General features: G+C 32.2%; 1 protein-coding gene across 1 annotated transcript in view; it reads right to left on the bottom strand.

The window, feature by feature from the left end:
- Positions 1–2,753: 2,753 nt before the first annotated feature.
- The window catches only part of LOC142339427 (uncharacterized), a 63,667-nt gene continuing 44,852 nt past the window's right edge, over positions 2,754–21,568 (bottom strand). The window contains exons 7-10 of the mRNA XM_075389453.1: positions 20,888–21,126; positions 20,324–20,454; positions 3,319–3,461; positions 2,754–2,922 (exon numbers count right to left, since the gene is read on the bottom strand). Of these exons, the coding sequence (XP_075245568.1) occupies positions 2,875–2,922; positions 3,319–3,461; positions 20,324–20,454; positions 20,888–21,126 (561 nt within the window). The 3' untranslated portion in view covers positions 2,754–2,874. The remainder of the gene's footprint in view (positions 2,923–3,318; positions 3,462–20,323; positions 20,455–20,887; positions 21,127–21,568) is intronic.

The raw sequence follows: 21,568 nt of genomic DNA on the forward strand, positions 1-21,568 counted from the left end.
TCTGTTTCCCAAATGGATTTTTGTCGTTGATCAGCATTCCAAGAATATGTATTGAGTTAATAGCTTTGTGCCCGTTTGTTAGAGGCTATCATCATCTGCGTTTCTCTTGAAAAAATTTCTCACATGTATACAATAGAAAGAACATTTCGAAAAAAAATCACGTGGCAACAGGCCTCCAGTGATTTGCAAAATGCAATTTCTGCCTATCGCGATACCAAGGAATTTGAAGTTTTCTCTGCTTTTTATTTAGTTTTTTATTCAGTTCTTGAGGCCACATCTTTGAGGCCACAAAAACTCGTTTTCTCCATCTTCAGTAGGAATTTAATTGTTGAAAGTCGCTAACAGTTTCTAACGTTTTGTCGATATCATCTCCGTGTCAAAGATTCTGCTCAATACAATCTTCTGCTGCAAATTGGCATGAAAAATTGTACCGAATTTGTTCTTGTTCACGCCCAAGCCATGCATTTAGACAATAAACAACTAATTCACAAAAATGCAACCCCTGACACGCTTTTTTCTATAGTAATCGGTTTAAATTTTTAATCATCAATTAGTGTATATTGCGTTTGATTGGACAAACAAGATTCTAAATCGTTATATATTGGACCCCAACAACCGTATCTCTGACATTTTTCAAATGAGATAATGTGATTAACATAATCAAAGGCTATCTTTAGGTCTAGAAGGATGAATTATGGCTGGTTATGAGATTCCATCTGATTTCTTCCATGAAGGTTGCAAGGTGAGCAGCTGTGTTTTTTCCGAACCAAAACCAAATTGCGAATCCGAGAGAATAGGAGAAACTGTTAAATAGTTTTGATATCAAAAACAATCCTCTTAAGAATTTCTTCTGCGACTCGAATAAACAATTTTGTCCTGAATTTTGGTGTGTCATCTTCACTAACACTTTCTAAGACACATAGCGTTTTGGCAATTTTAAGGTTTTCTGATTACCTTCCAGTTTCTTTATCCACTGTTAAACTTTAAATGTAAGAGACTTGTTCAATACTGGACAATTTTTAATGCTAAAATATTTCTGTTTACAGCATTTAAAGATAAAGTTGTTTTTACAGTTTTTGATTGAACATGTTAATTACCTCTGAGATTTTGGTCTGAAAAAACCATTTTAATCTCATTTTCTATCGTCTAATTAAAATTTGTTCTGAATTGCGCATCTAGTTTTCCTGATGTTTTGAAAGAACTCGCTATATTCTTCTAATTTAGAAAAATAGAGAGCTGGAGATCTAAACCACGTTTTTTGAAACAGGGTTTACGTTTTCACTAATTCAGTTTTCGAACAATTTTGACTAAAAGTTTGTTTTTAAAGACAAGATGACTGATCTTAATTTTTTTTTTACATTTTCAGTTTTTTGTAAAACCTAATTTCTGGCCATCCAATTGTATCTGCCTGTTTCTTCACATGGTTTTTTTAGCTACGTCTTTAACTTCATCTTCAGCCAGTTTTGTTTTTTTTTTAAGTTTTTCGAAAAGTGATTGTCCAACATTTCAGTAGGCATTTCCTGTAGTGCTTTAGAGGCGTTGCCAATCAGTACAAGTTCTAGGCTTCCTCTGTAGGCCTCTAATGTAGAATTTTTCTATTGGAATGGGGTTATCTAGATTGATCGGTTTTGGTTTTGAAGATCTTTCAGGTTGTTTTCTGAACTGCCATTTCACTCATGTGATCCATTTTCTGTGTGATAATCTGCTAGTCAAGTTTTTTCAGTTTTGGTTTCTATAAAAAGCTTGAATTGACTGTGTCGATGGCTTTAATTCTACTGTTTGGGTCCCTCGCGTGTTCATTGTTTTCTCATTTTTTTTTTGAAATTTTTCATTAAAAACCTCTAAAATACTTTTGGGTTGTTTCTGGTCAACCATAAGGCTGTCAGGATATCTCTCGCGCAACACAACGCAAAATTCGACTCATCAGGTATATTTAACAGAATATAAATACAAGGAAAAATATGTTCTCTGTTAAGTCTTATAAAGCAGCTGCTAGCAATTGAGCGGAACTTGTTTAAAGTTCTTCATAACTATCTGACAATATGTTGTATTTGAAGAAGAAGAAAACAACACTTTTTTTAAACAGTTACTGGAAACAGTTTTTTAAACTATCCAAAGAAAACGAGTTGTTTTTCTCGTAAGGAATGAGCTATGTCTCAGTCAGACATACTTGTTCTAGTTTGAGTCGAATTGTTAAATTAAATTTCAATTTCGTTAAATGGGAGCGAGATTTCAAGTTTAATGTAGTGTTCTGATGAGAAAAATGAAATAGTTTTGAATTACAGATTATAATTTGTTTAATTTTGTTTAATTTGTCATTGTTCACGTAGAAATACTATTCTTTTTTATTTTCTTTTCATTTCCTTGCCGTTACAGTAATTTTTTTCGTTCAAAAAAACTGGTTTAATTTGTTGCTTGCGGAAGTCACCAACGATCAATCAAATAAGTCAAAAAGGTTTCAAAAGTGTGACATGTAGGTGCAAAACATTTTTTTGAAAAATAGCTGGAACAATTTCTTGAAACCCAAAGACAGAATGTCTGGAAAGGTCTGATCATGGGAAATATTGAACGAGGACTTTGACCTGGGTCCTTTAGTAGATTTGGCCATTATAAATTAATTTCAGAAAACAAGAAACCATATCAGTAAAATTGGCAGAAACGGGATATTAATTAGAGAAATAAATTCCTTTAATTTGTCACTAATATTTTCGACTCTTTGTTGTTTGTTCATGACTAAAACATGAACAACCAAGTTAAAATATTAAAAATATATTTAAGTTTTAGATATAAAGTATCACAAAGAAGAGGGGAAGGCGAGATTGTCCGGAGTTTGTGGCACACTTTTGGATTTCTAGTTGACTTCAATTCAAGTGCTCATTTGTTACTGCTGGTACTGCGCTTCAGAACTGTTCTCTTCCCTTTCTGAAACAATATTTAAAAGATTTCACTCCTTCCTAACTCTACAAGTGTTAAAAAGGACACATAGGTCACTTAACGAAAGTGATCTCTACGAAAGAGCTCTGAAGGTAGATTGTAAAGCAGTGTTGAAACAAATAATCTGAATCTCTTTTTACTATCAGGTTAGTGATAAAGTGGTCAGGTTTAAACTAGTCTGAAATTCTTTCAATCCAATTCGATTCTCGATTCTAGAAGTGAAAAAAGGAACAAGCAAAAGATCCGCAAATATTCGAATGTTTCCTATAATTAACTATGAAGAAATAGATAGTTATGGGTGACGATATATGGGCAGAATTACATATATTAGTAAAATTTACGCATCTAGGTACGTAGTACCCAACACAGATCTAAATTACTTACATCTTTGTTGCTATTCATTTGCAGATTGTTGCTGTTGTTGTCCTTTTGGAATATTAGCTCTTGGTAGGGCACAAATATGGCTCTGTTGGGTCTTGTGGAAAAGTAGCGCACACTCCCTATGCTTCCATCACAATAACCAGATACTGAAAAAGAAAGAAACATTTTAGCAGTGAATGAAAATCGAAGCCTTCCCGAGCTTCGTTTGGGAAGATCTTGCAAAATAATGAACAAGCTTTGCAACTTATTCGAGCAACATCTGATTTTTAAGCAACATCTGGTAAGAAAAAAATTGTCTTGCATCATCTTGCAAGATTAAAACGTTTTGCAAGAATTTTGATAGTTTAACTTTGAGGTTTGGAGTTTGATTTGAGGTTAAAGCAGCCAAATTGATTCCATTCAATCTAGTAATTAAGCGCATTAGTGTCGAATTAATAAAGAACTAAATTTCAGTAAGGTAATTTAAGTTAGATTTTTCACAATAGTTGACGTTTCGAAAGACAAAACTAGTTTTGCAAGAAATTTAATGCAATTTGCATGGAAAGAATGAGGGGGGAGGAACTATATACTCAACTGGTTTTTTTTGTTCAGTCAATTTTGACCGATCGATATATTCATCGTAGAGAGTTGAGACTGGTATCACTAGAAAGCTTGTCCAGCGTAGAATATGGAATTAAAAAGATTTTTTTGATTTTCGTTTTCGACAGGGAGATATCGAGGTTTAAACTTGCGAGAAAATAGAGTGAATTCCGTTGATTTCATTCACCATTTTTCGAAATTTTTGACTAAAAATTCGCCAATTTTGATAAAATTTAATAAAATTTTTCATGAAAATGTTGTTGATTTTACGTTTAAAGACAAAATACATTGTCGGCTATTTTCGTTGAGTTTTTTGTCACAAATTCCGGCTAAAAATTTCATAAAATTCAGACTTTTTCATCAAAAACAGCACGAAATAAGTTTCTTTAGTCCACTCTGATTAAATTTGCAGGGGGTGCAAACCCAAACACCACTAACACAATCTTTATCGACTGAAAAGGGGGCTAATTCCACTTCAAGTTCCGTTGAGAGTGCTCTCTAAATAAAACTTTGCCGTTTTTTGCTAACTTTATTCGTTGATTATCAAAAACGCAGCATTTACTTTTGATTTTTTAACAAACAAAATATCTATATCAATGATATTCCGAAAATTAAATCTTCCTAATGAACAATCAAAACTAGCAGGACTAGTTTTGTACCAATCTTGGACCGTTACAAACCAAAAATAATTCGGATTGTCATCAGTCGGTTTTTTATAAAAAAAATTCGATTTATATTTCTAATATTAATTAAATAACAGAACATTTCAAATCAAAGCTCACTAGTAATAGTTTCTATTGGCTTCCTAATTAGCTTGAAATTTGATTTATCTAGTTAATTGCTTGAAAGCTTATGGTGGTTTTGTATTTTAAAATATTTGGTTTTTAAATAAAAAAATGGCTTATTGAACTTTGCCACCACTTTTCTCTTATTTTAGTCAACCTGTAGCTTAGTGTCAGCAATCAAAGAGTGCTCTTTCTTTCTGCTGAATTCAAATTTATTCTTTATTGCGGTTTTACGCCATTTAAGTTATGGTGTTCTGGCTTTGACACTACTAGATTTCATAAACTTTTTTTTTTAGGTAATTGCCCATTTTTCATGTTTTATAATTTTGTTAATTTATCACGTAATTGTCATTTCATATATCAAATTTTTCTCGTTCAAAATAACGCACAATTTATTATATTTAAATCTTTAAAGATTAAGATTGTGGTTCTTTACCGCTTCGACAATACTTTCTCGAAGAATTTAATTGAATTTTTTAATTTTGTCTTCAAGTGTCCTTTTTACTCGCATTTAATTTCCTGAACAATTATCCGGCTGTATTTGCTCTTCCTGGAAGAGTAAAAGAGGTGACGTTCTGATATTAGAAGATAGATAATGGCTTTCATGACTTTGAAAACAATTGTTTTCCAAAATGAAAAAAAAAATTATCTCAACTTCGCATTTTTGTTCCTTTTATTGTCTATTTGTTACCTGGTCTCGTTAATTAAAGGTTTCAGATGATTTTTTTGTCAAGGGAAGGTGTCAAAAGGGATTGGTGTCACAAAATCTAATGTTTTTAAAGATTTCGTTATGAATTTACTGGCTTCGACACTGGTTTTTCACAAAAAAGTAAATAATTTTTGATTTTTGTCATATTTGACGTACTTTTTATAGACGTAAGACATGGTTAATTTCGGATTTAAAAAACTTTCCTTGGAAGAATGGACGAACTTATTCAACTTCTTCATTTTGTAATTAATGGCTTTCATGTGTTTGGAAATAAATTTTTTTTCGAAAGCAAACAAGTATTACATACTTTTGCATTTTAAGTTTTGGTTTTTAAAATGGACATAAATTTTTTGATGTAATTAATGATTGTTGTTGTTGTTTGATTTTCCCGTTCGTCTTCACTCGCTTTCTTAACATCGGCATATATCATCAATCTAATGCATCATTTTTTACTGCACTGAGTTATTTGCTTTGGGGGCTATGTTTTCTTTCATACACCAGTTTGTTTTGAAAAGTACTTGAATTTTTTGTGTTTTTCTATCTTTTCCTCATTTGCTAGACAATTATGCCAAAATTGTGGATGAGCGGGGTCGGAACCTTATGTGCTATCGCACATTACCGAGCCGCCTTGTTTGCATAAAGTCTCAATGCTCAATGCAAAAAATGTGATTGGTTGAATGACCATCAGGACACTTTTCTCACAGTTATCCTATGAGAGGATAAAACAGACGCACAAGAAGTAAAGTAACAACTGATTGTTGTTGTTGTCTTTGACATTGGCGGTTATAAAGCAACCAAAACCATCAAAACAGCTGCGTGTTGAATAACCGAGAGGCGAGGTAACAATCCCATTGTGGCCTTAGCTAACTTTATTAACTGCTTTTGAATTAGAGCGTAGAGGACTCGAACCTACTATCTCCATTACCCCGGCCAGGAATGCTAACGCTGCACCAAAGCTCTGATAACTTTGTAACTTTGTAAGCTTGATATACCACAAGGTGGGTAATTACAGTTATAATTATCATTCACAAGCCAATTTGATGCTCAATACCTGACTGTGAAGCGCCAGGGACATACATCACAATATCAATTCTGACGATAACAAAAGTTACATTTTTTCACAACTACGAGTTTGCATTACGAAGTTTTTAATCGTAGGCCTAAGTCACAACAAACAACAAACAAATAAAAACGTAACAAAAAGTAGTTTGGACAATTTTTTTTCTACTGGACGGATCGTCCTTAAGTTGAGGATATACAAACACCATGATACAGAAAACCCTCTCAATCGATATTTTTTTATCAATTCTACCTAAACTTAAGTTAAATTCAGTTTACAAGCTTTCATATAAGAACGATGTTAGAAATTTGTATTAGGAATAGATGCAGTCAATTATGATTGGCTTATACTTTTGCTGAAACTATATATAGCTCAATTACATAGAATTTTATCCGGCACCAAATTTTTCCAATCTTAGTAGCAAGGGTCGTAACGGTGCCAGGATTATGGCCCATAGGATAAAATTACAGAATTAGCCGATACTTTTTTATTCCAATCGGTCAGAATATCGCATCGGTTGCTAAATCAACAGTTCGGTGAACAATTATTTTTGGTGTACCGTCGTCGGATGTCTCTTCACTCTGCTTCTCAATGTCTCAACCCCTTGCCCGAGGAGGGGAAGGATGTAACCAAGACAAACTTTTTTTAATCTAGTTGATACAAACTGTACCGTTCATTTTGTCTGCTTATAAAGTATCGTTTTAAATTGCACAATCACAGCATCAGAAAAAAATCTTTACTCAGATGATTTGATGTCAGCTGTTATTTCTGGCTGGAGACTAAACTCCCTGAGGGCCAACACCGCGTGCAAAATTTGTACCTCGCAAAAATTCCAGACGCAAAGAATAGCTGTAGTCACTCCAAACCAATACAACCACAAAGAAGCACCCAGAAACACGAAGGCCAGCAAAAAAAAATAAATGAGAAAAAATCGTTTGAAATGATTAGAAATCCAGAAATGGTAAGTTTTTGCTTTTGCTATTGATTTCTTAATTATTTTAATTATTAAAGTTACAATTATTATTATTAATATTATTATTATCATTATTATTATTATGTTTTATTATTATTATTTTTATTATTATTATTATTATTATTATTATTATTTTAATTAATATTATTTTCATTATTATTATTATTATTATTATTATTATTATTATTATTCTTACACTTATTATTATTACTATTATTATTAATATTTTAATATTATTATTATTATTACAATTATTAATATTATTATTATTATTATTATTATTATTATTATTATTATTATTATTACTATTACTATTATTATTATTATTATTATTATTATTATTATTATTATTATTATTATTATTATTATTATTACTATTATTATTATTATTTTTATTTTTTTTCATATATAGTTCTGTTGTTACTATTAATAATTTTTTTGTTATTATTATTGTTTTGTTTATCATTATTATTATTATTATTATTATTATTAATTTTATTAGTATTATTATTATTATTATTATTATTATTATTATTATTATTATTATTATTATTAATATTATTATTATTATTGTTATTATTATTATTATTATTATTATTATTATTATTATTATTATTATTATTATTATTATTATTATTTTAATTAGTTTTATTTTCATTATTACTATTGTTATTCTTACAATTATTGTTATTATTTTTATTATTATTATTACGAGTTTTATTATTATTATTATTATTATTATTATTATTATTATTCTGTTTCATTATTATTATTATTATTATTATTATTTTAATTAGTTTTATTTTCATTATTATTATTATTATTATTCTTACAATTATTGTTATTATTATTATTATTACAAGTATTATTATTATTATTATTATTCTTATTATTTTTATTATTATTATTATTATTATTATTATTATTATTTTTATTACTATTGTTATTATTATTATTATTAATATTATTATTATTATTATTATTATTATTATTGCGGTGGAGGAATCCACAAAATGCAACCAAGTATACCAAGTATTAATATAAACACTCTTAAACTATATACATATTTTTCTTATGGTATAATCTCCATCCGGAGAACAAACTCATTTGTTATCGTACTTACTTCTCTACATGTTAACACCTCACCAATTGGTGACAACGCATTGTACATAGATTGATGAATGTGATTGAAATCAACCCAACACAACACAAGTGTAGACGAATTCCACTACACCTAGTAGAAAAAGTAGAAAACGAACTTAAAAAATTAATCGAAGACAAACAAATTAAAAAACTAACATCATGTTCAGACGAATTTTCATAAGCCCAGTAGTAATAACAGTCAAATCAGATCAATCCATCAAAATCGCATTAGACTCAAAAATACTCAACGACGCAATACACAAAAACAAATATCAAATGCAAAGCATAGACCACCTAATAGAGAAAATAGCTATGAAAAATTCTGATCTCAAAACAACAGAGGGAACACTACAATTTAGCAAAATAGATCTCAAATACGCTTATAGCCAACTCCCCTTACACCCCGAAACACAAAAACACTGCAACTTCAATATAATAGGCGGCAACGCTACGGGCACTTTCAGATTCCTAAATGGCTTCTATGGCCTGACAGACCTACCAGCAACATTCCAGAAAATGATGGATACAACACTAGACGGGTTAGACTCAACAAAGGCATTCCTTGATGACATAATAAATATAACAAAAGGAACAATAGAAAAACATGAAAACGAAATAGATAAAGCACTAAAAAGACTAGACCACGAAAACCTAGCAATAAGCCTTCACAAATGCGAATTTGGCCTAACAGAAATTACCTGGCTAGGATACAAAATAAATTCGGAAGGTATTACCCCAACTAAACGAAAAACAGACGCAATCATCCAACTGGAGAACCCAAAAACGCGAAAACATTTAAGATCATTTATGGGCGTCATACACCATTTGGTAAAATTCATAACAAAAACCTAGCAGCACTAAGCGCACCGCTCAGACCACTATTAACAAAACCAACAAATAAAACACCCAAAAAATTAGAATGGGAAGAAATGCACACCAGTGCATTTCACAAAATAAAACAAGCAATTAAAACTATCGTCGAACAAAAACATTTCGACATTAACTGTCAAACCCGAATAAAATGTGATGCCAGCAAAGAAGGCTTAGGCGCTTGCCTCGAACAAAGACAAAACAACATATGGCAACCAATAGCATACGTCAGCAGATACTGGCACTCCCGCAAACGAGATCTGAGCACGACACCAGCTGGCTGCATACTGTATGACGGGAAAATGTATATACCCACACAACTACGTAAACTAATCATGAACTCCATTCACCGCAATCACCCAGGCCAATCAGGAATGATGCACTTAGCAAACATGATATGGTTCCCAAGAATCCATAGGGAGATTGCCAACCATGCATCAAAATAGGTAAGAATTTAAAACCAATAATCCCAAAATCAAAATTAGCAAACCGACCACCACTACACGAACCAAAGGAAGAAATCCAAATGGATTTTGCCGGCCCCATACTAGACGAACAAAATAATGATTCGTATATATTAGCTTTGGTAGATAGATTCTCAAGATACCCACACGCAAAAGTATACCACAACTGCGACACGGACACAGCAATAAAATACTTAGAAAAATACATAAAATTTCACGGAATACCTAGAAATATAAGATGCGACCAAGCTCAAGCATTCAAAACCAGGCATTTTGAAAATTTCTGTAACAATCACAATATTAAACTAATACTAGCCCCAGCTGGAGACCACAGAGCTAACGGAATGATAGAACGTCTAATACAAGCAATAAAACGCCGTCTCTCAGTCTTAAATAAGGACCCCAAATGGTCAAAAATCACACTTGCAGATAAAATCACAGAATAATCCAAGAAATAAAACTCATACCTAACACAACAACAAAAATCGCACCATTCACAGCTCACTTCGGCAGAAAACTTAACACACCAATATCAAACATTACATCCAGGACATCACCAAAAAACCTATCATACAATGAAATAACAAAATTTCATTTAGATAAACGAAGAGGACTGAAACAACCGATGCTGAAAGCCGACATAATCTGGAATCTCGAGTCAGATTCTGAACCTCAACTAGATATACAATTCCAATCAACAATCGAGGAAGACGACTCCTCTGACCAATCTACGCTGCACAACGTTAAGACAAAACCATCAAACGTAAGAATACTTCACCAATTAAGATAACACCTGACAAACTAATGATAACATTCGGTGATAAAACAACATCCATACTTTACACAAGAAAACAAATAGCACGAAAAACACTAGCACGCAAATCACCTGAACCACGCGGCACACTAAAGCCACTTTGGAACATAATACCAGATGGTACAAGTACTAACTACTCACCAACAACAATAACACTAGACACAAACACCAGAAAGAACACGGTAGTCAGAAAAAATGACTTAGCAATCGTGAACGAAATAAAACCGAGACTAATGCACTTCGTAGCATGTAAAACCGTACGAGAATATAATAGAAATCTGGAAAAAATAAAACAATTTTTGTTAACAGAAAAGAAACAAGCCAAACAGTACAAGCAGAAAGACCAACTGGACAGAACAGAAGAACCAACCAACACAAACGAAACCAACTTCCACTCGCAACCTGGACCATCCCACCAACTCGACATCCCCGGACCAAACAACAGAAACCCACCACAACGAAAACGTAAACAGCAGCCAACAAAAAGATCAACAAAACCCAAAAGCGATTTTGACAGAAAATCAAAAGAAGCGGCTATAGCCCAATCAAAACTAAACAAAGCAAAAGAGCGCCAGCGCCAAATCTCCAATTCCCCAAGAATCCAAATGGATACATCAAAACTATAACAAAACAAATCTATCGAAGTTATTAATTTAATCTCCGACTCTTCACAAGGGAGCCCGATAAAGATCTTCACCTCAGATGACCCAACAGCCTTTATGTCAACACCAGCGAGGAAAAAGTCCCAGGAACAATTAAACAAAAAGATTGATAAAATCATCCACCGCATCACCCACTCACCAAATAAACAACAGAACAACGACGCACAAATCATCTCAATTACCCCAGCTGACCACACAAGCCCAAGACAAGACATCATATCCATTACACCAGCACATCAGTCGACCCCAGTAGACTCACAAGCTAAAACAAGGACAACAACTCAGGATACCGTGACGACCAGCACAAACAATTACCAATTGGTAAAACCCAACGCACCAACCAACACCGATTGCGAGAACGAAAACAATAATCAACTGGTACATACTACTTGGACAACCAATACCAACTCTGACACAACATCCCAAGACAATTATCCGGCACAAACACCAAACAAGGAAACAATCAAACACACAAAACATCACAACATCGAAGCACAACCAGACATACCGGAAGAAAGAGAAAAGGCCGACGAACCGATTGATTTAATACACATGGAGGAGGACAATGGCGAACGTTTAACAACAAGCTCCATATCATCACTCAACACAGAGGATATCGCCGCCCTCGACAAACTCTTTGACTAGTCAGCCAAAGATTCGACGAAGGGGGAGTGTGGTGGAGGAATCCACAAAATGCAACCAAGTATACCAAGTATTAATATAAACACTCTTAAACTATATACATATTTTTCTTATGGTATAATCTCCATCCGGAGAACAAACTCATTTGTTATCGTACTTACTTCTCTACATGTTAACACCTCACCAATTGGTGACAACGCATTGTACATAGATTGATAAATGTGATTGACATTTATGTTAAACTGTTAACCGCACAGTGCAACTGGTACTGTGTCTTGACCAACAAGTGCGAAAGCACACCGTTGCAGTTCTGCCTTAACGCGTTCAGAGATTAGTCGTTGAATTTCAAGATTTAACTCTTGCTCTTTTATCCAATAAGCAACTCGCATAAAACAATTATTATTATTATTATTATTATTATTATTATTATTATTATTATTATTATTTTTATTATTATTATTATTATTATTATTATTATTATTATTATTATCATTATTATTATTTTTATTATTATTATTATTATTATTATTATCATTATTATTATTATTATTATTATTATTATTATTATTATTATTATTATTATTATTATTATTATTATTATTATTATTACTATTATTATTATTATTATTATTATTATTATTATTATTATTATTATTATTATTATTATTATTATTATTATTATTATTATTATTATCATTATTACTAGTGTTATTATTTTTTACTGTTTTTTTATTGATTTTACACAGAATGAGGTCTCCGTCCCAAGAAAGCTATCGACTGGACCGACTAGTGTTGCGGAAGAGGGTGCGAACCAACTCAATTTTTCCCAAAGTTCTTTTTTTGCATCTTCTGTCTGACCAATGTCAAATGTTTTCCTGTTGGGTCTACCCAATAACAATGTCTTGGTCCTTTCACTCTGGCCATTATTCACATTTTCGTCTATTCTATTTGTCCAATTCCCCCAGTTTGGTTAGCTTGATCTGGTCTACACAGACATTTGGGTCTATGCAATTCTCTCTGGCCAATACATGTCGCACACCTTGTCCTGGGTATTATTTTTGCCATAGCTTTTATAATTATCTTCTTAATTATCGGTTTCCACATATATGCCGATGGCACAGTTCTATATTTTCTGTTCACTAGTCAACAAAATTTTGACGATACCATGAACCAAATTACTACTTTCTTTTCAAGTTTCCGTCTGAAGTTAAATAAAGACAAGAGTGAGTTTTTATGGCTTACAAAACCTGACAAAGGAACCGTGACTGTACCACCGCTTTCTATACCTTGTGAAACTGGATTATCTTCGTCTGTTAAACTCCTGGGTGTTCAATTCGATCAGAATCTCTTGATGGAGAAGCAGATCAATCGTGTTGTGTCTTCCTGCTTTTTTAACCTTCGCAAGATTTTCTCTGTCAAACACCACCTTGAAAGGACCATTTTAATTGAGCTGATTAGAATGCAGGTGATCTCACGCCTTGATTATTGCAATATCCTTTATGTATCTCTTCCGACTAAGCTCATTTCAAAACTCCAGCGTGTAATGAATGTTGCGGCCCGCTGTATTTTCTGTTTACACGCCGGAACACCAACGTCAGCATATATTCGACAATTGCACTGGCTTCCAATCAAGCAAAGATGTCTTTTCAAGCTGTTGCTTTTTGTTCACAGAGCTATCCACAAGCCATCGGACAGTCCATTATATCTGCAGGAGCTATTGAAACGAAATACTCGCGTTACGAGAATGAACTATGTGTACAACTTGGAAGTTCCGAAGACCCGCAGTGCTTATGGTAGACGTATTTTCAGATACATAGGACCAACGGAATGGAATAAACTACCAGCCTCTTTGAAGTCAATCCCCACTGAACTTTGCTTCCGTAAAGCTCTTAAAACCTATCTGTTTTAATTCGCTGTGCACTTTTGAGTTTGTAAAAGGTGTTGAAACTAATAATAATAATAATAATAATAATAATAATAATAATAATAATAATAATAATAATAATAATAATAATAATAATAATAATAATAATAATAATAATAATAATAATAATAATAATAATAATAATAATAATAATAATAATAATAATAATAATAATAATAATAATAATAATAATAATAATAATAATAATAATAATAATAATAATAATAATAATAATAATAATAATAATAATAATAATAATAATAATAATAATAATAATAATAATAATAATAATAATAATAATAATAATAATAATAATAATAATAATAATAATAATAATAATAATAATAATAATAATAATAATAATAATAATAATAATAATAATAATAATAATAATAATAATAATAATAATAATAATAATAATAATAATAATAATAATAATAATAATAATAATAATAATAATAATAATAATAATAATAATAATAATAATAATAATAATAATAATAATAATAATAATAATAATAATAATAATAATAATAATAATAATAATAATAATAATAATAATATAATAATAATAATAATAATAATAATAATAATAATAATAATAATAATAATAATAATAATAATAATAATAATAATAATAATCGTTAGCATAATCAGTATTAATATTGCATTATTCTATAATGGTTCTGCGATGACAACTGATGTCAATTGTAATCCTAGAATAAAGCCTCTGGAAGCACTTCTGTGAAGGATAATTCCAATGTTCTACAATGGACATACGCTGTTAAGCGCATAAAGAAAGTGAACTGGCCTGGGAGCTTCTGCTTCTCTCAAGTTACAACGCCCCGGCTTCGATTTACTCAGCAGGTAAGACAAAGGGTTTATAAAAAAGACTCTGCTTAAAATGATGCGTCAATAACCACAGCCACAAAAAAAAATTTATTAGCCTACCTCTATTATAGCTCAATGTAATTTTGTAATGAGTTTTTTAAAAGTTTTTCTAAAAAATGTCACTGTTCTTTTTCGGCTTCCTGCTTCACCACTTTCACTTTCTTCTCCTCCTTGAAGTCTTTCAATTTAGTAGTTATCATTGAATCTAAAATTGCGCTCACTTCAACAATGTTGTTCAGTGCAAATTCGTTCACGCGTTGCACTTTGTGGCTTTCCAAATTGGAGTTGAATTCTTGAAGTTCAATTTCTGACAGTCTTGTTTCGTGATCAATCTCAAAAGTGTTCTCTACTAAAACTAATTTCGGGTATTGCGACCCGTGACTTCGAATGTCATTAACCCATTTCGCCGCCCGCTTTAGCGAGTACCCGAAGTTCGAGTTGTACAAAATAAATACAATATCCCATTTGCGGTGGTAACCTTTAGTAATTGCGTGAAATCTTTCTATTGAGTTAGTTTCGTAGACGCACAATTTGACAAATTCGTTATCACGATCTTCGCGGGCGTCGATTCGTCGTTTAGTCGTGATATCTTTCTCTGACTGCTTGCTTGGTGTGAAATCTTTCGTAACCGCGCTGATAAAATCTGATTCTTTCGTAACCGCGCTGATAAAATCTGATTTGCCCGTTTTTGCTACGCCCAAAACTGCGATACTGAGAATAGGTCGCGTGCTGAACAGATCTGCGCCAAAAGGGTTCGGAATTGATTCAGGGTTCAACGATGTATGAGCTGTCATTTTTTGAGATAGAACAAAAGCAACAATAATTGAAATTTTTCAATTCAGTTTGACTAAAGTGACAGAATTACTAGAACGTTCAGCGGTCAAGCGAATGATTGCATAAGCAATAGAATTTTGATAAAATTTGATGAAAAGAAAATGAATTTCCAAAGGCGCCTGATTTGTGGTACCGTGATATGTTATATCAAAGTATATATTTGCAGCTTAACTACATATAAACGCATGCTTCGCACAATAGTCTAAATAATTCAGCGGCAAAAGAAGAAAAAAAAAGCACGCATGCGTTCACGATTCAAACACACAAAGTGCAACCAAGTAAGGTGGAGTTACGATAGAAGTAAAATAACTTATTAGATTAAACGTGCTTCAAAAATAATTTAATTGCATTCGAATCAACAGTTTTTAAAGTTCAATTTTAACGTGAAACAACCAAAATTAGTGTAAGTATTAGTGACAATCAGTTCATTTACAAGAAAGGTCAGTTTTGATTTTCGTGAAAGGAACACGAACGAACAAAACTCACATATTAATTTTTTAGCCGTTTGTTGGTAAATGAATGTCAATCTTTGATGCTTCTCTTCAATTTTTCGAAGTGAAAAAATTTTTCCTTCGATATTTTTGTCGCTCCTCCCATTTTCATATTGATAGTTATCCCGTAAATGTTTTGTTTTCCTCCTTTAACAATTAAAAAATTCTTGCAATAAATATGTCCCCTATGTAATTCCAAGAATGAAGCAGAATTCAAATTCTAGAAGGTTTCAGTTCTATTGACATCTACCACAACAAAAGACATTCAGAAGAGAGAGAATCCGACTAGAAAAAACTTTTCTAGTCTATCAGCTTATCAGACATTTTTCAATTTAGGAAAATAAAAAACTTAGAAAAAACTGAACCGCAGATAAATGACGTAAGAGTAAATCGCTTATTTATGCAACTGAAAAAGAGGCTATTTTTGGAACTAATAAAACCAAACTGTACTTCGAACAACACAGCGCAGAAATTGTCTAATCAATCTTAATGGCAAAGTAAACTGTCAAACAATTTCAATTTTGTGAAATGATTAATTTTCCCTCAAAATGGTAAAAAGAAACACCCCTATAAAAAAGAAATGCATCACGTGGCGCCAATAGACTTCCAGTTCTAAAATTTTTTTGAGTTCTATGATTTTTTTAATTAACTGAAACCTAACAAAAAAAACGTGTTTTGTAACTATTCGTTTTTTTAGTACCAGTAGACGCTCGTAATGTAGAGAGTGGAAAGATCTGCAAGGAGACAGGATAAGAAAAATAGATATATCAATATTGTCAATTGATATTGTTAAGATAATTTAAAAAAACATTAGGGCTATTGCATCAAGATATGAGTTGCGATAGTTTTGAGCGCTTCATAGCGGGGAAACTTTTAAAATTTGAACTAAAACATTACAAAAAACATTCATTATATTTGTAAAATATTTCGGATGATTCACCTTGGTTTTGATATAAAAATTCATTGTAGAATAAACAAAACAAGATGACCTGAACTGAAAAGACTCTGTGCAGGAATTTCTGATTGCAGTCAAAGTTTTGTTAATTTCGGGAAATAATTAGTGGCCCCATCTTAACAGCTGTAACGGATGGATAGACATCTGGATAGACGTTTTTTGCAGAACACCCAACGATCAGATAAACCAGACCAGATATCAAAGATGCCTCAAATACTGGAATAGGAATTGATGTATTTATGTTGTTTGATGCTCTAAATTAGAGCGTAAATTATTGTCGTCCTCGGGATTCAGCACTCTTGTGCTAACAAAATAGTGTATGGATAATAAGTTGCTCGGGATGCTGCAATTTGTGTTCTAACACATACATATATTTAATTTGAAAACATTTTTTCTACTATCAAATCGGATATCTTCCATATAAAATATTCATTGGGTGATACTGTTCAAGATGCAAGCTCCAAAGCGAAGCATTTTGAAAGTTCTCATCAAAAACCAACGGTTTAATGAGATGTTTAAAACTAAGCAACCAAATCAAGGTTTTTATGACAGCTAGATAAAGACAGAAGAAAGTGCCTTTGTAACAAGAGTTGGATGTCTTACAAAATCCCCACAAGTGAACGAATATAATGTTTGTTTATTTAGTTTTTGAGTTCATTATATTTTTTAATTTAGATCTGAGACTACTTGCGATTGGATTTTTTTTTTCAAAGACCTCTATTTAGGTTCATTTTTCTCGAAAAATTTCTCTGTACTAAATTTTATATGATGTACTAATATAGATTGCCCATTGATTCTAGAATTTTTTTCATGTAATATCTGACAAATTTTTTTGTACAAGTTGTGATAAGTACCTTATCAGATCTTTCACGATAAAAGTTCACGTAGGGAAGAATTCTTGTAAAACCTCATAAGACATGTTATAATGATTTCAGTTTTACCGTATAACGTAGTGATGTGCCTCCTGAAGTTAAAATTAATCGGTCAACTAACCAAACAAGAAAGAAAAAAGTGTTTGTTGATTTTATTTTGACGGCAGTTTTATTCTCAACTAGGCACTATCCTTATCAGTCCAAGATAAATTGGTCTTTGAAAAAAATTATCAGCCTAGTTTGATAATCACCGCTTCAGAAAAAGTCCCTGATACTCGAATAACTTTTTTCACAAAATCTTTTTAGTCTCAAAAAACAATGTAAGATAATTTTCTCTTTGTTGCTCTGACACCTAAGTTGCATGCTGCAGCTTTTTTGCTACTGCTTGAAAACGACCATGGTTTGTTTCGATAAAAATCTTATCAAAAAGACAAGTCCTAGGTTTATCTTACAAGATCTTATAAGATTCTTATAAGAGCTCACACGATAAACTTTTTTTTGTCAGGCAGATTTTTTTATCGTGTACGATCTGATAAAGAATTATTATCGTCTAAAATCTGTTAAAAGAATTTGATCGTGTAAGATCTTATAGGAGGAATTTGTTTGGTGTCAGAACTGGCAAACGTCATATCAGATCTGATAAGAAAATATATCCCCTTACAGGCTATTAGCAAGATGGTTATGTCAGAAATTTATCAGACTTTCCACGATATAAATTCTGAGAACACTAGGGTTATCATTAATTTTCCCCGTTTCTAAAATAAACAGCAGATAAATTAATGTTACATTGGTAGAGAAATTTTTTCCTCATCATAGCAAAAGCAAAGCCACATAACAACCCTTGCAGAAATTTCTGCGGTAGCAGCAGGTTTTTAACCTATCCTATTAAATTGACTCGCAAATTAATTTTCGTCTGAACGAATTCATTTCTAAATTTCCTCATTAGGCCGGATAATTGTTCAATGATTCAAACGTTAGAATTTTTTTTATTTCAATTTTTTTTGCTGTAAAGCTGGTTATCATTTTTTTATACAAGGTCACAAATTTTATTCAAATGAGCTTCTCTAGCAACTCCTTAGTATTCGTTTCATTTTATAACCTCATGAATAGAAACTTCATTGTGTATTGCTACAATAATTAATTAGCAACCGATTGTTTTTCTTGAGCATTAGTTTCATTTTTTCGTAGACAACTTAGAACTGTTTGCTTTGTTTTATTAACAAAAACTCCATAGATCTCATAAAATTCAGAATACCCGGGTCGAGGTTTGGCGGTGAATTTTCGTAAGAAATGCGGTGAAATGCGGTAAAAAAAATAATTTTCACCGCGTATTTCTTACATCTTTTTGCGGTGAATGCGGTGAATCGCGGTGAATTATTTATTTTCACCGCGTTCTCAGTATTCTTCAAAAAGAGCCGTCCCCACACCGGTTCGAACCTCTGCCCTCCTGCATGCCTTCTACTGCTTAGTCCACTGCGCCAACTGTCACTTATGTCTTAGAAATTCCATGTGAATTTATTCAGATTGAGTAAACTTTGGAAATCATATGCGGTGAATTTTTGTAAGAAATGCGGTGAATTTCGCGGTGAATTTTTGTAAGAAATGCGGTGACATGTGGTGAATTATTTTTTTTCACCGCATTCACCGCTTTCACCGCATTTCTTACATTATTTTGCCACAAAAGTCGATGCAGTGAATTTTTGTAAGAAATGCGGTGAATTTTGCGGTGAAATTTTGTAAGAAATGCGGTGAAATGCGGTGAAATATTTATTTTCACCGCATTCACCGCAATCAGCGCATTTCTTACAAAAATTCACCACATTCACCGCATTTCTTACAAAAATTTACCCAAAAACCTCGATCCGGGTAAGGTTTTGAGGTTTCCCTCTCTTAACATGATACGCCACGCATTCACACCTTGCTTTCTGTATAGTAATGGTACTGGTCATCGCTAGACTAGGAACTTTTGGACCTATTGATGACCTGTCGAGTAGATTTGCTATTTTGGTACATAATTTATACCATATGTGTTGCAAACAAGTGTACATCCTACTCGAGAACAATTTATTATTAGTATTATTATTATTATTATTATTATTATTATTATTATTATTATTATTATTATTATTATTATTATTATTATTATTATTATTTATTATTATTATTATTATTATTATTATTATTATTATTATTATTATTATTATTATTATTATTATTATTATTATTATTATTATTATTATTATTATTATTATTATTTTTATTATTTCATTTCCCTCATAATTGCTTTGAAAATAAAGAAGTAAAAGATAAATGATAAAATATTTCTAGTAAAGAACTAACGCGAGTCAGTAAGTTCGATGCCGGCATAGACTGAGAATGGATCGGCTGAACACCCCACATGTCCCACATATCTGATGATACCATTTCTCCCATCAACTAAGCTGACAATGTCTTCCAGGGCCAAACCAAGTCTGAAACAGAAAGGAGATACTAGAAAATTGAAAAATATGAGTTTAGGTTTGAACTCATTTGTCCTTCCCAGGTTTGCTTACTATTTAGTAACTTGCAACTTCCTAAGCTCGAAATGTAAAAAATGTCACAAAGAGGCCGGATGGAGGACAGAGACGCGAAACATTTAGTTTGATTATTCAGTTTTTTCTGTTATAATAGAGTCATCAAACTCATATTGCCCTTTTTAGCATTTGACGTTTTGCGGTTGGTTTTCTGTTTCATTTCAACTTTTCGATTGGATTTCGATTTCCGAAACCAACTGCGCGATAACCAACGCCGCCGCCTGACAGTTTGTTTCTTTTATAACCAGAACGTCATGAAAGCATCACTTGTAAATTTTTGCCAGCACAATCAACCAGCAAGGTGACAATTTCGCGTAAGCACATGACTTACTTTTGAATGTCATGATTTTTATCGTCTGGTCCAAGTGGAGCATGTTGAAACACATATATACACGCATCACATCTGCACCCGATCATAGGAACAGGACACGTGAGGACAGAAGGTTCTAGAAGTTTTGCAAATGCTTGTGACAGGGCCTCAATGTCTGACTCATTCTCAGACATTGAGCTGTTAGATGCAACATGTTCACTTGTCACGACACGTGAAGGAAAGGTCACCTTAGGAGGGAGCTAAAAAATAAATTACATTGTAATGTGAGAATTGTAACCCGGGTCGAGGTTTGGCGGTGAATTTTCGTAAGAAATGCGGTGAAATGCGGTGAAAAAAAATAATTTTCACCGCGTATTTCTTACATCTTTTTGCGGTGAATGCGTTGAATCGCGGTGAATTATTTATTTTCACCGCGTAATCAGTATTTTTACAAAAAAGAATAGTCCCCACACGGGTTCGAACATCTGACCTCCTGCATGCCTTCCACTGCTTAGTCCACTCCGCCAACTTTCACGTACATCTTTGAAATTTCTTGTGAATTTAAATCAGATTGAGTAAACTTTGGAAATCCTATGCGGTGAATTTTTGTAAGAAATGCGGTGAAATGTGGTGAATTATTTTTTTTTCACCGAATTCACCGCTTTCACCGCATTTCTTACATTATTTTGCCACAAAAGTTGA

Source organism: Convolutriloba macropyga, chromosome 5, assembly GCF_964194025.1.
Source record: "Convolutriloba macropyga chromosome 5, txConMacr16.3, whole genome shotgun sequence".
Taxonomy (NCBI): Eukaryota; Metazoa; Xenacoelomorpha; order Acoela; family Convolutidae; genus Convolutriloba; species Convolutriloba macropyga.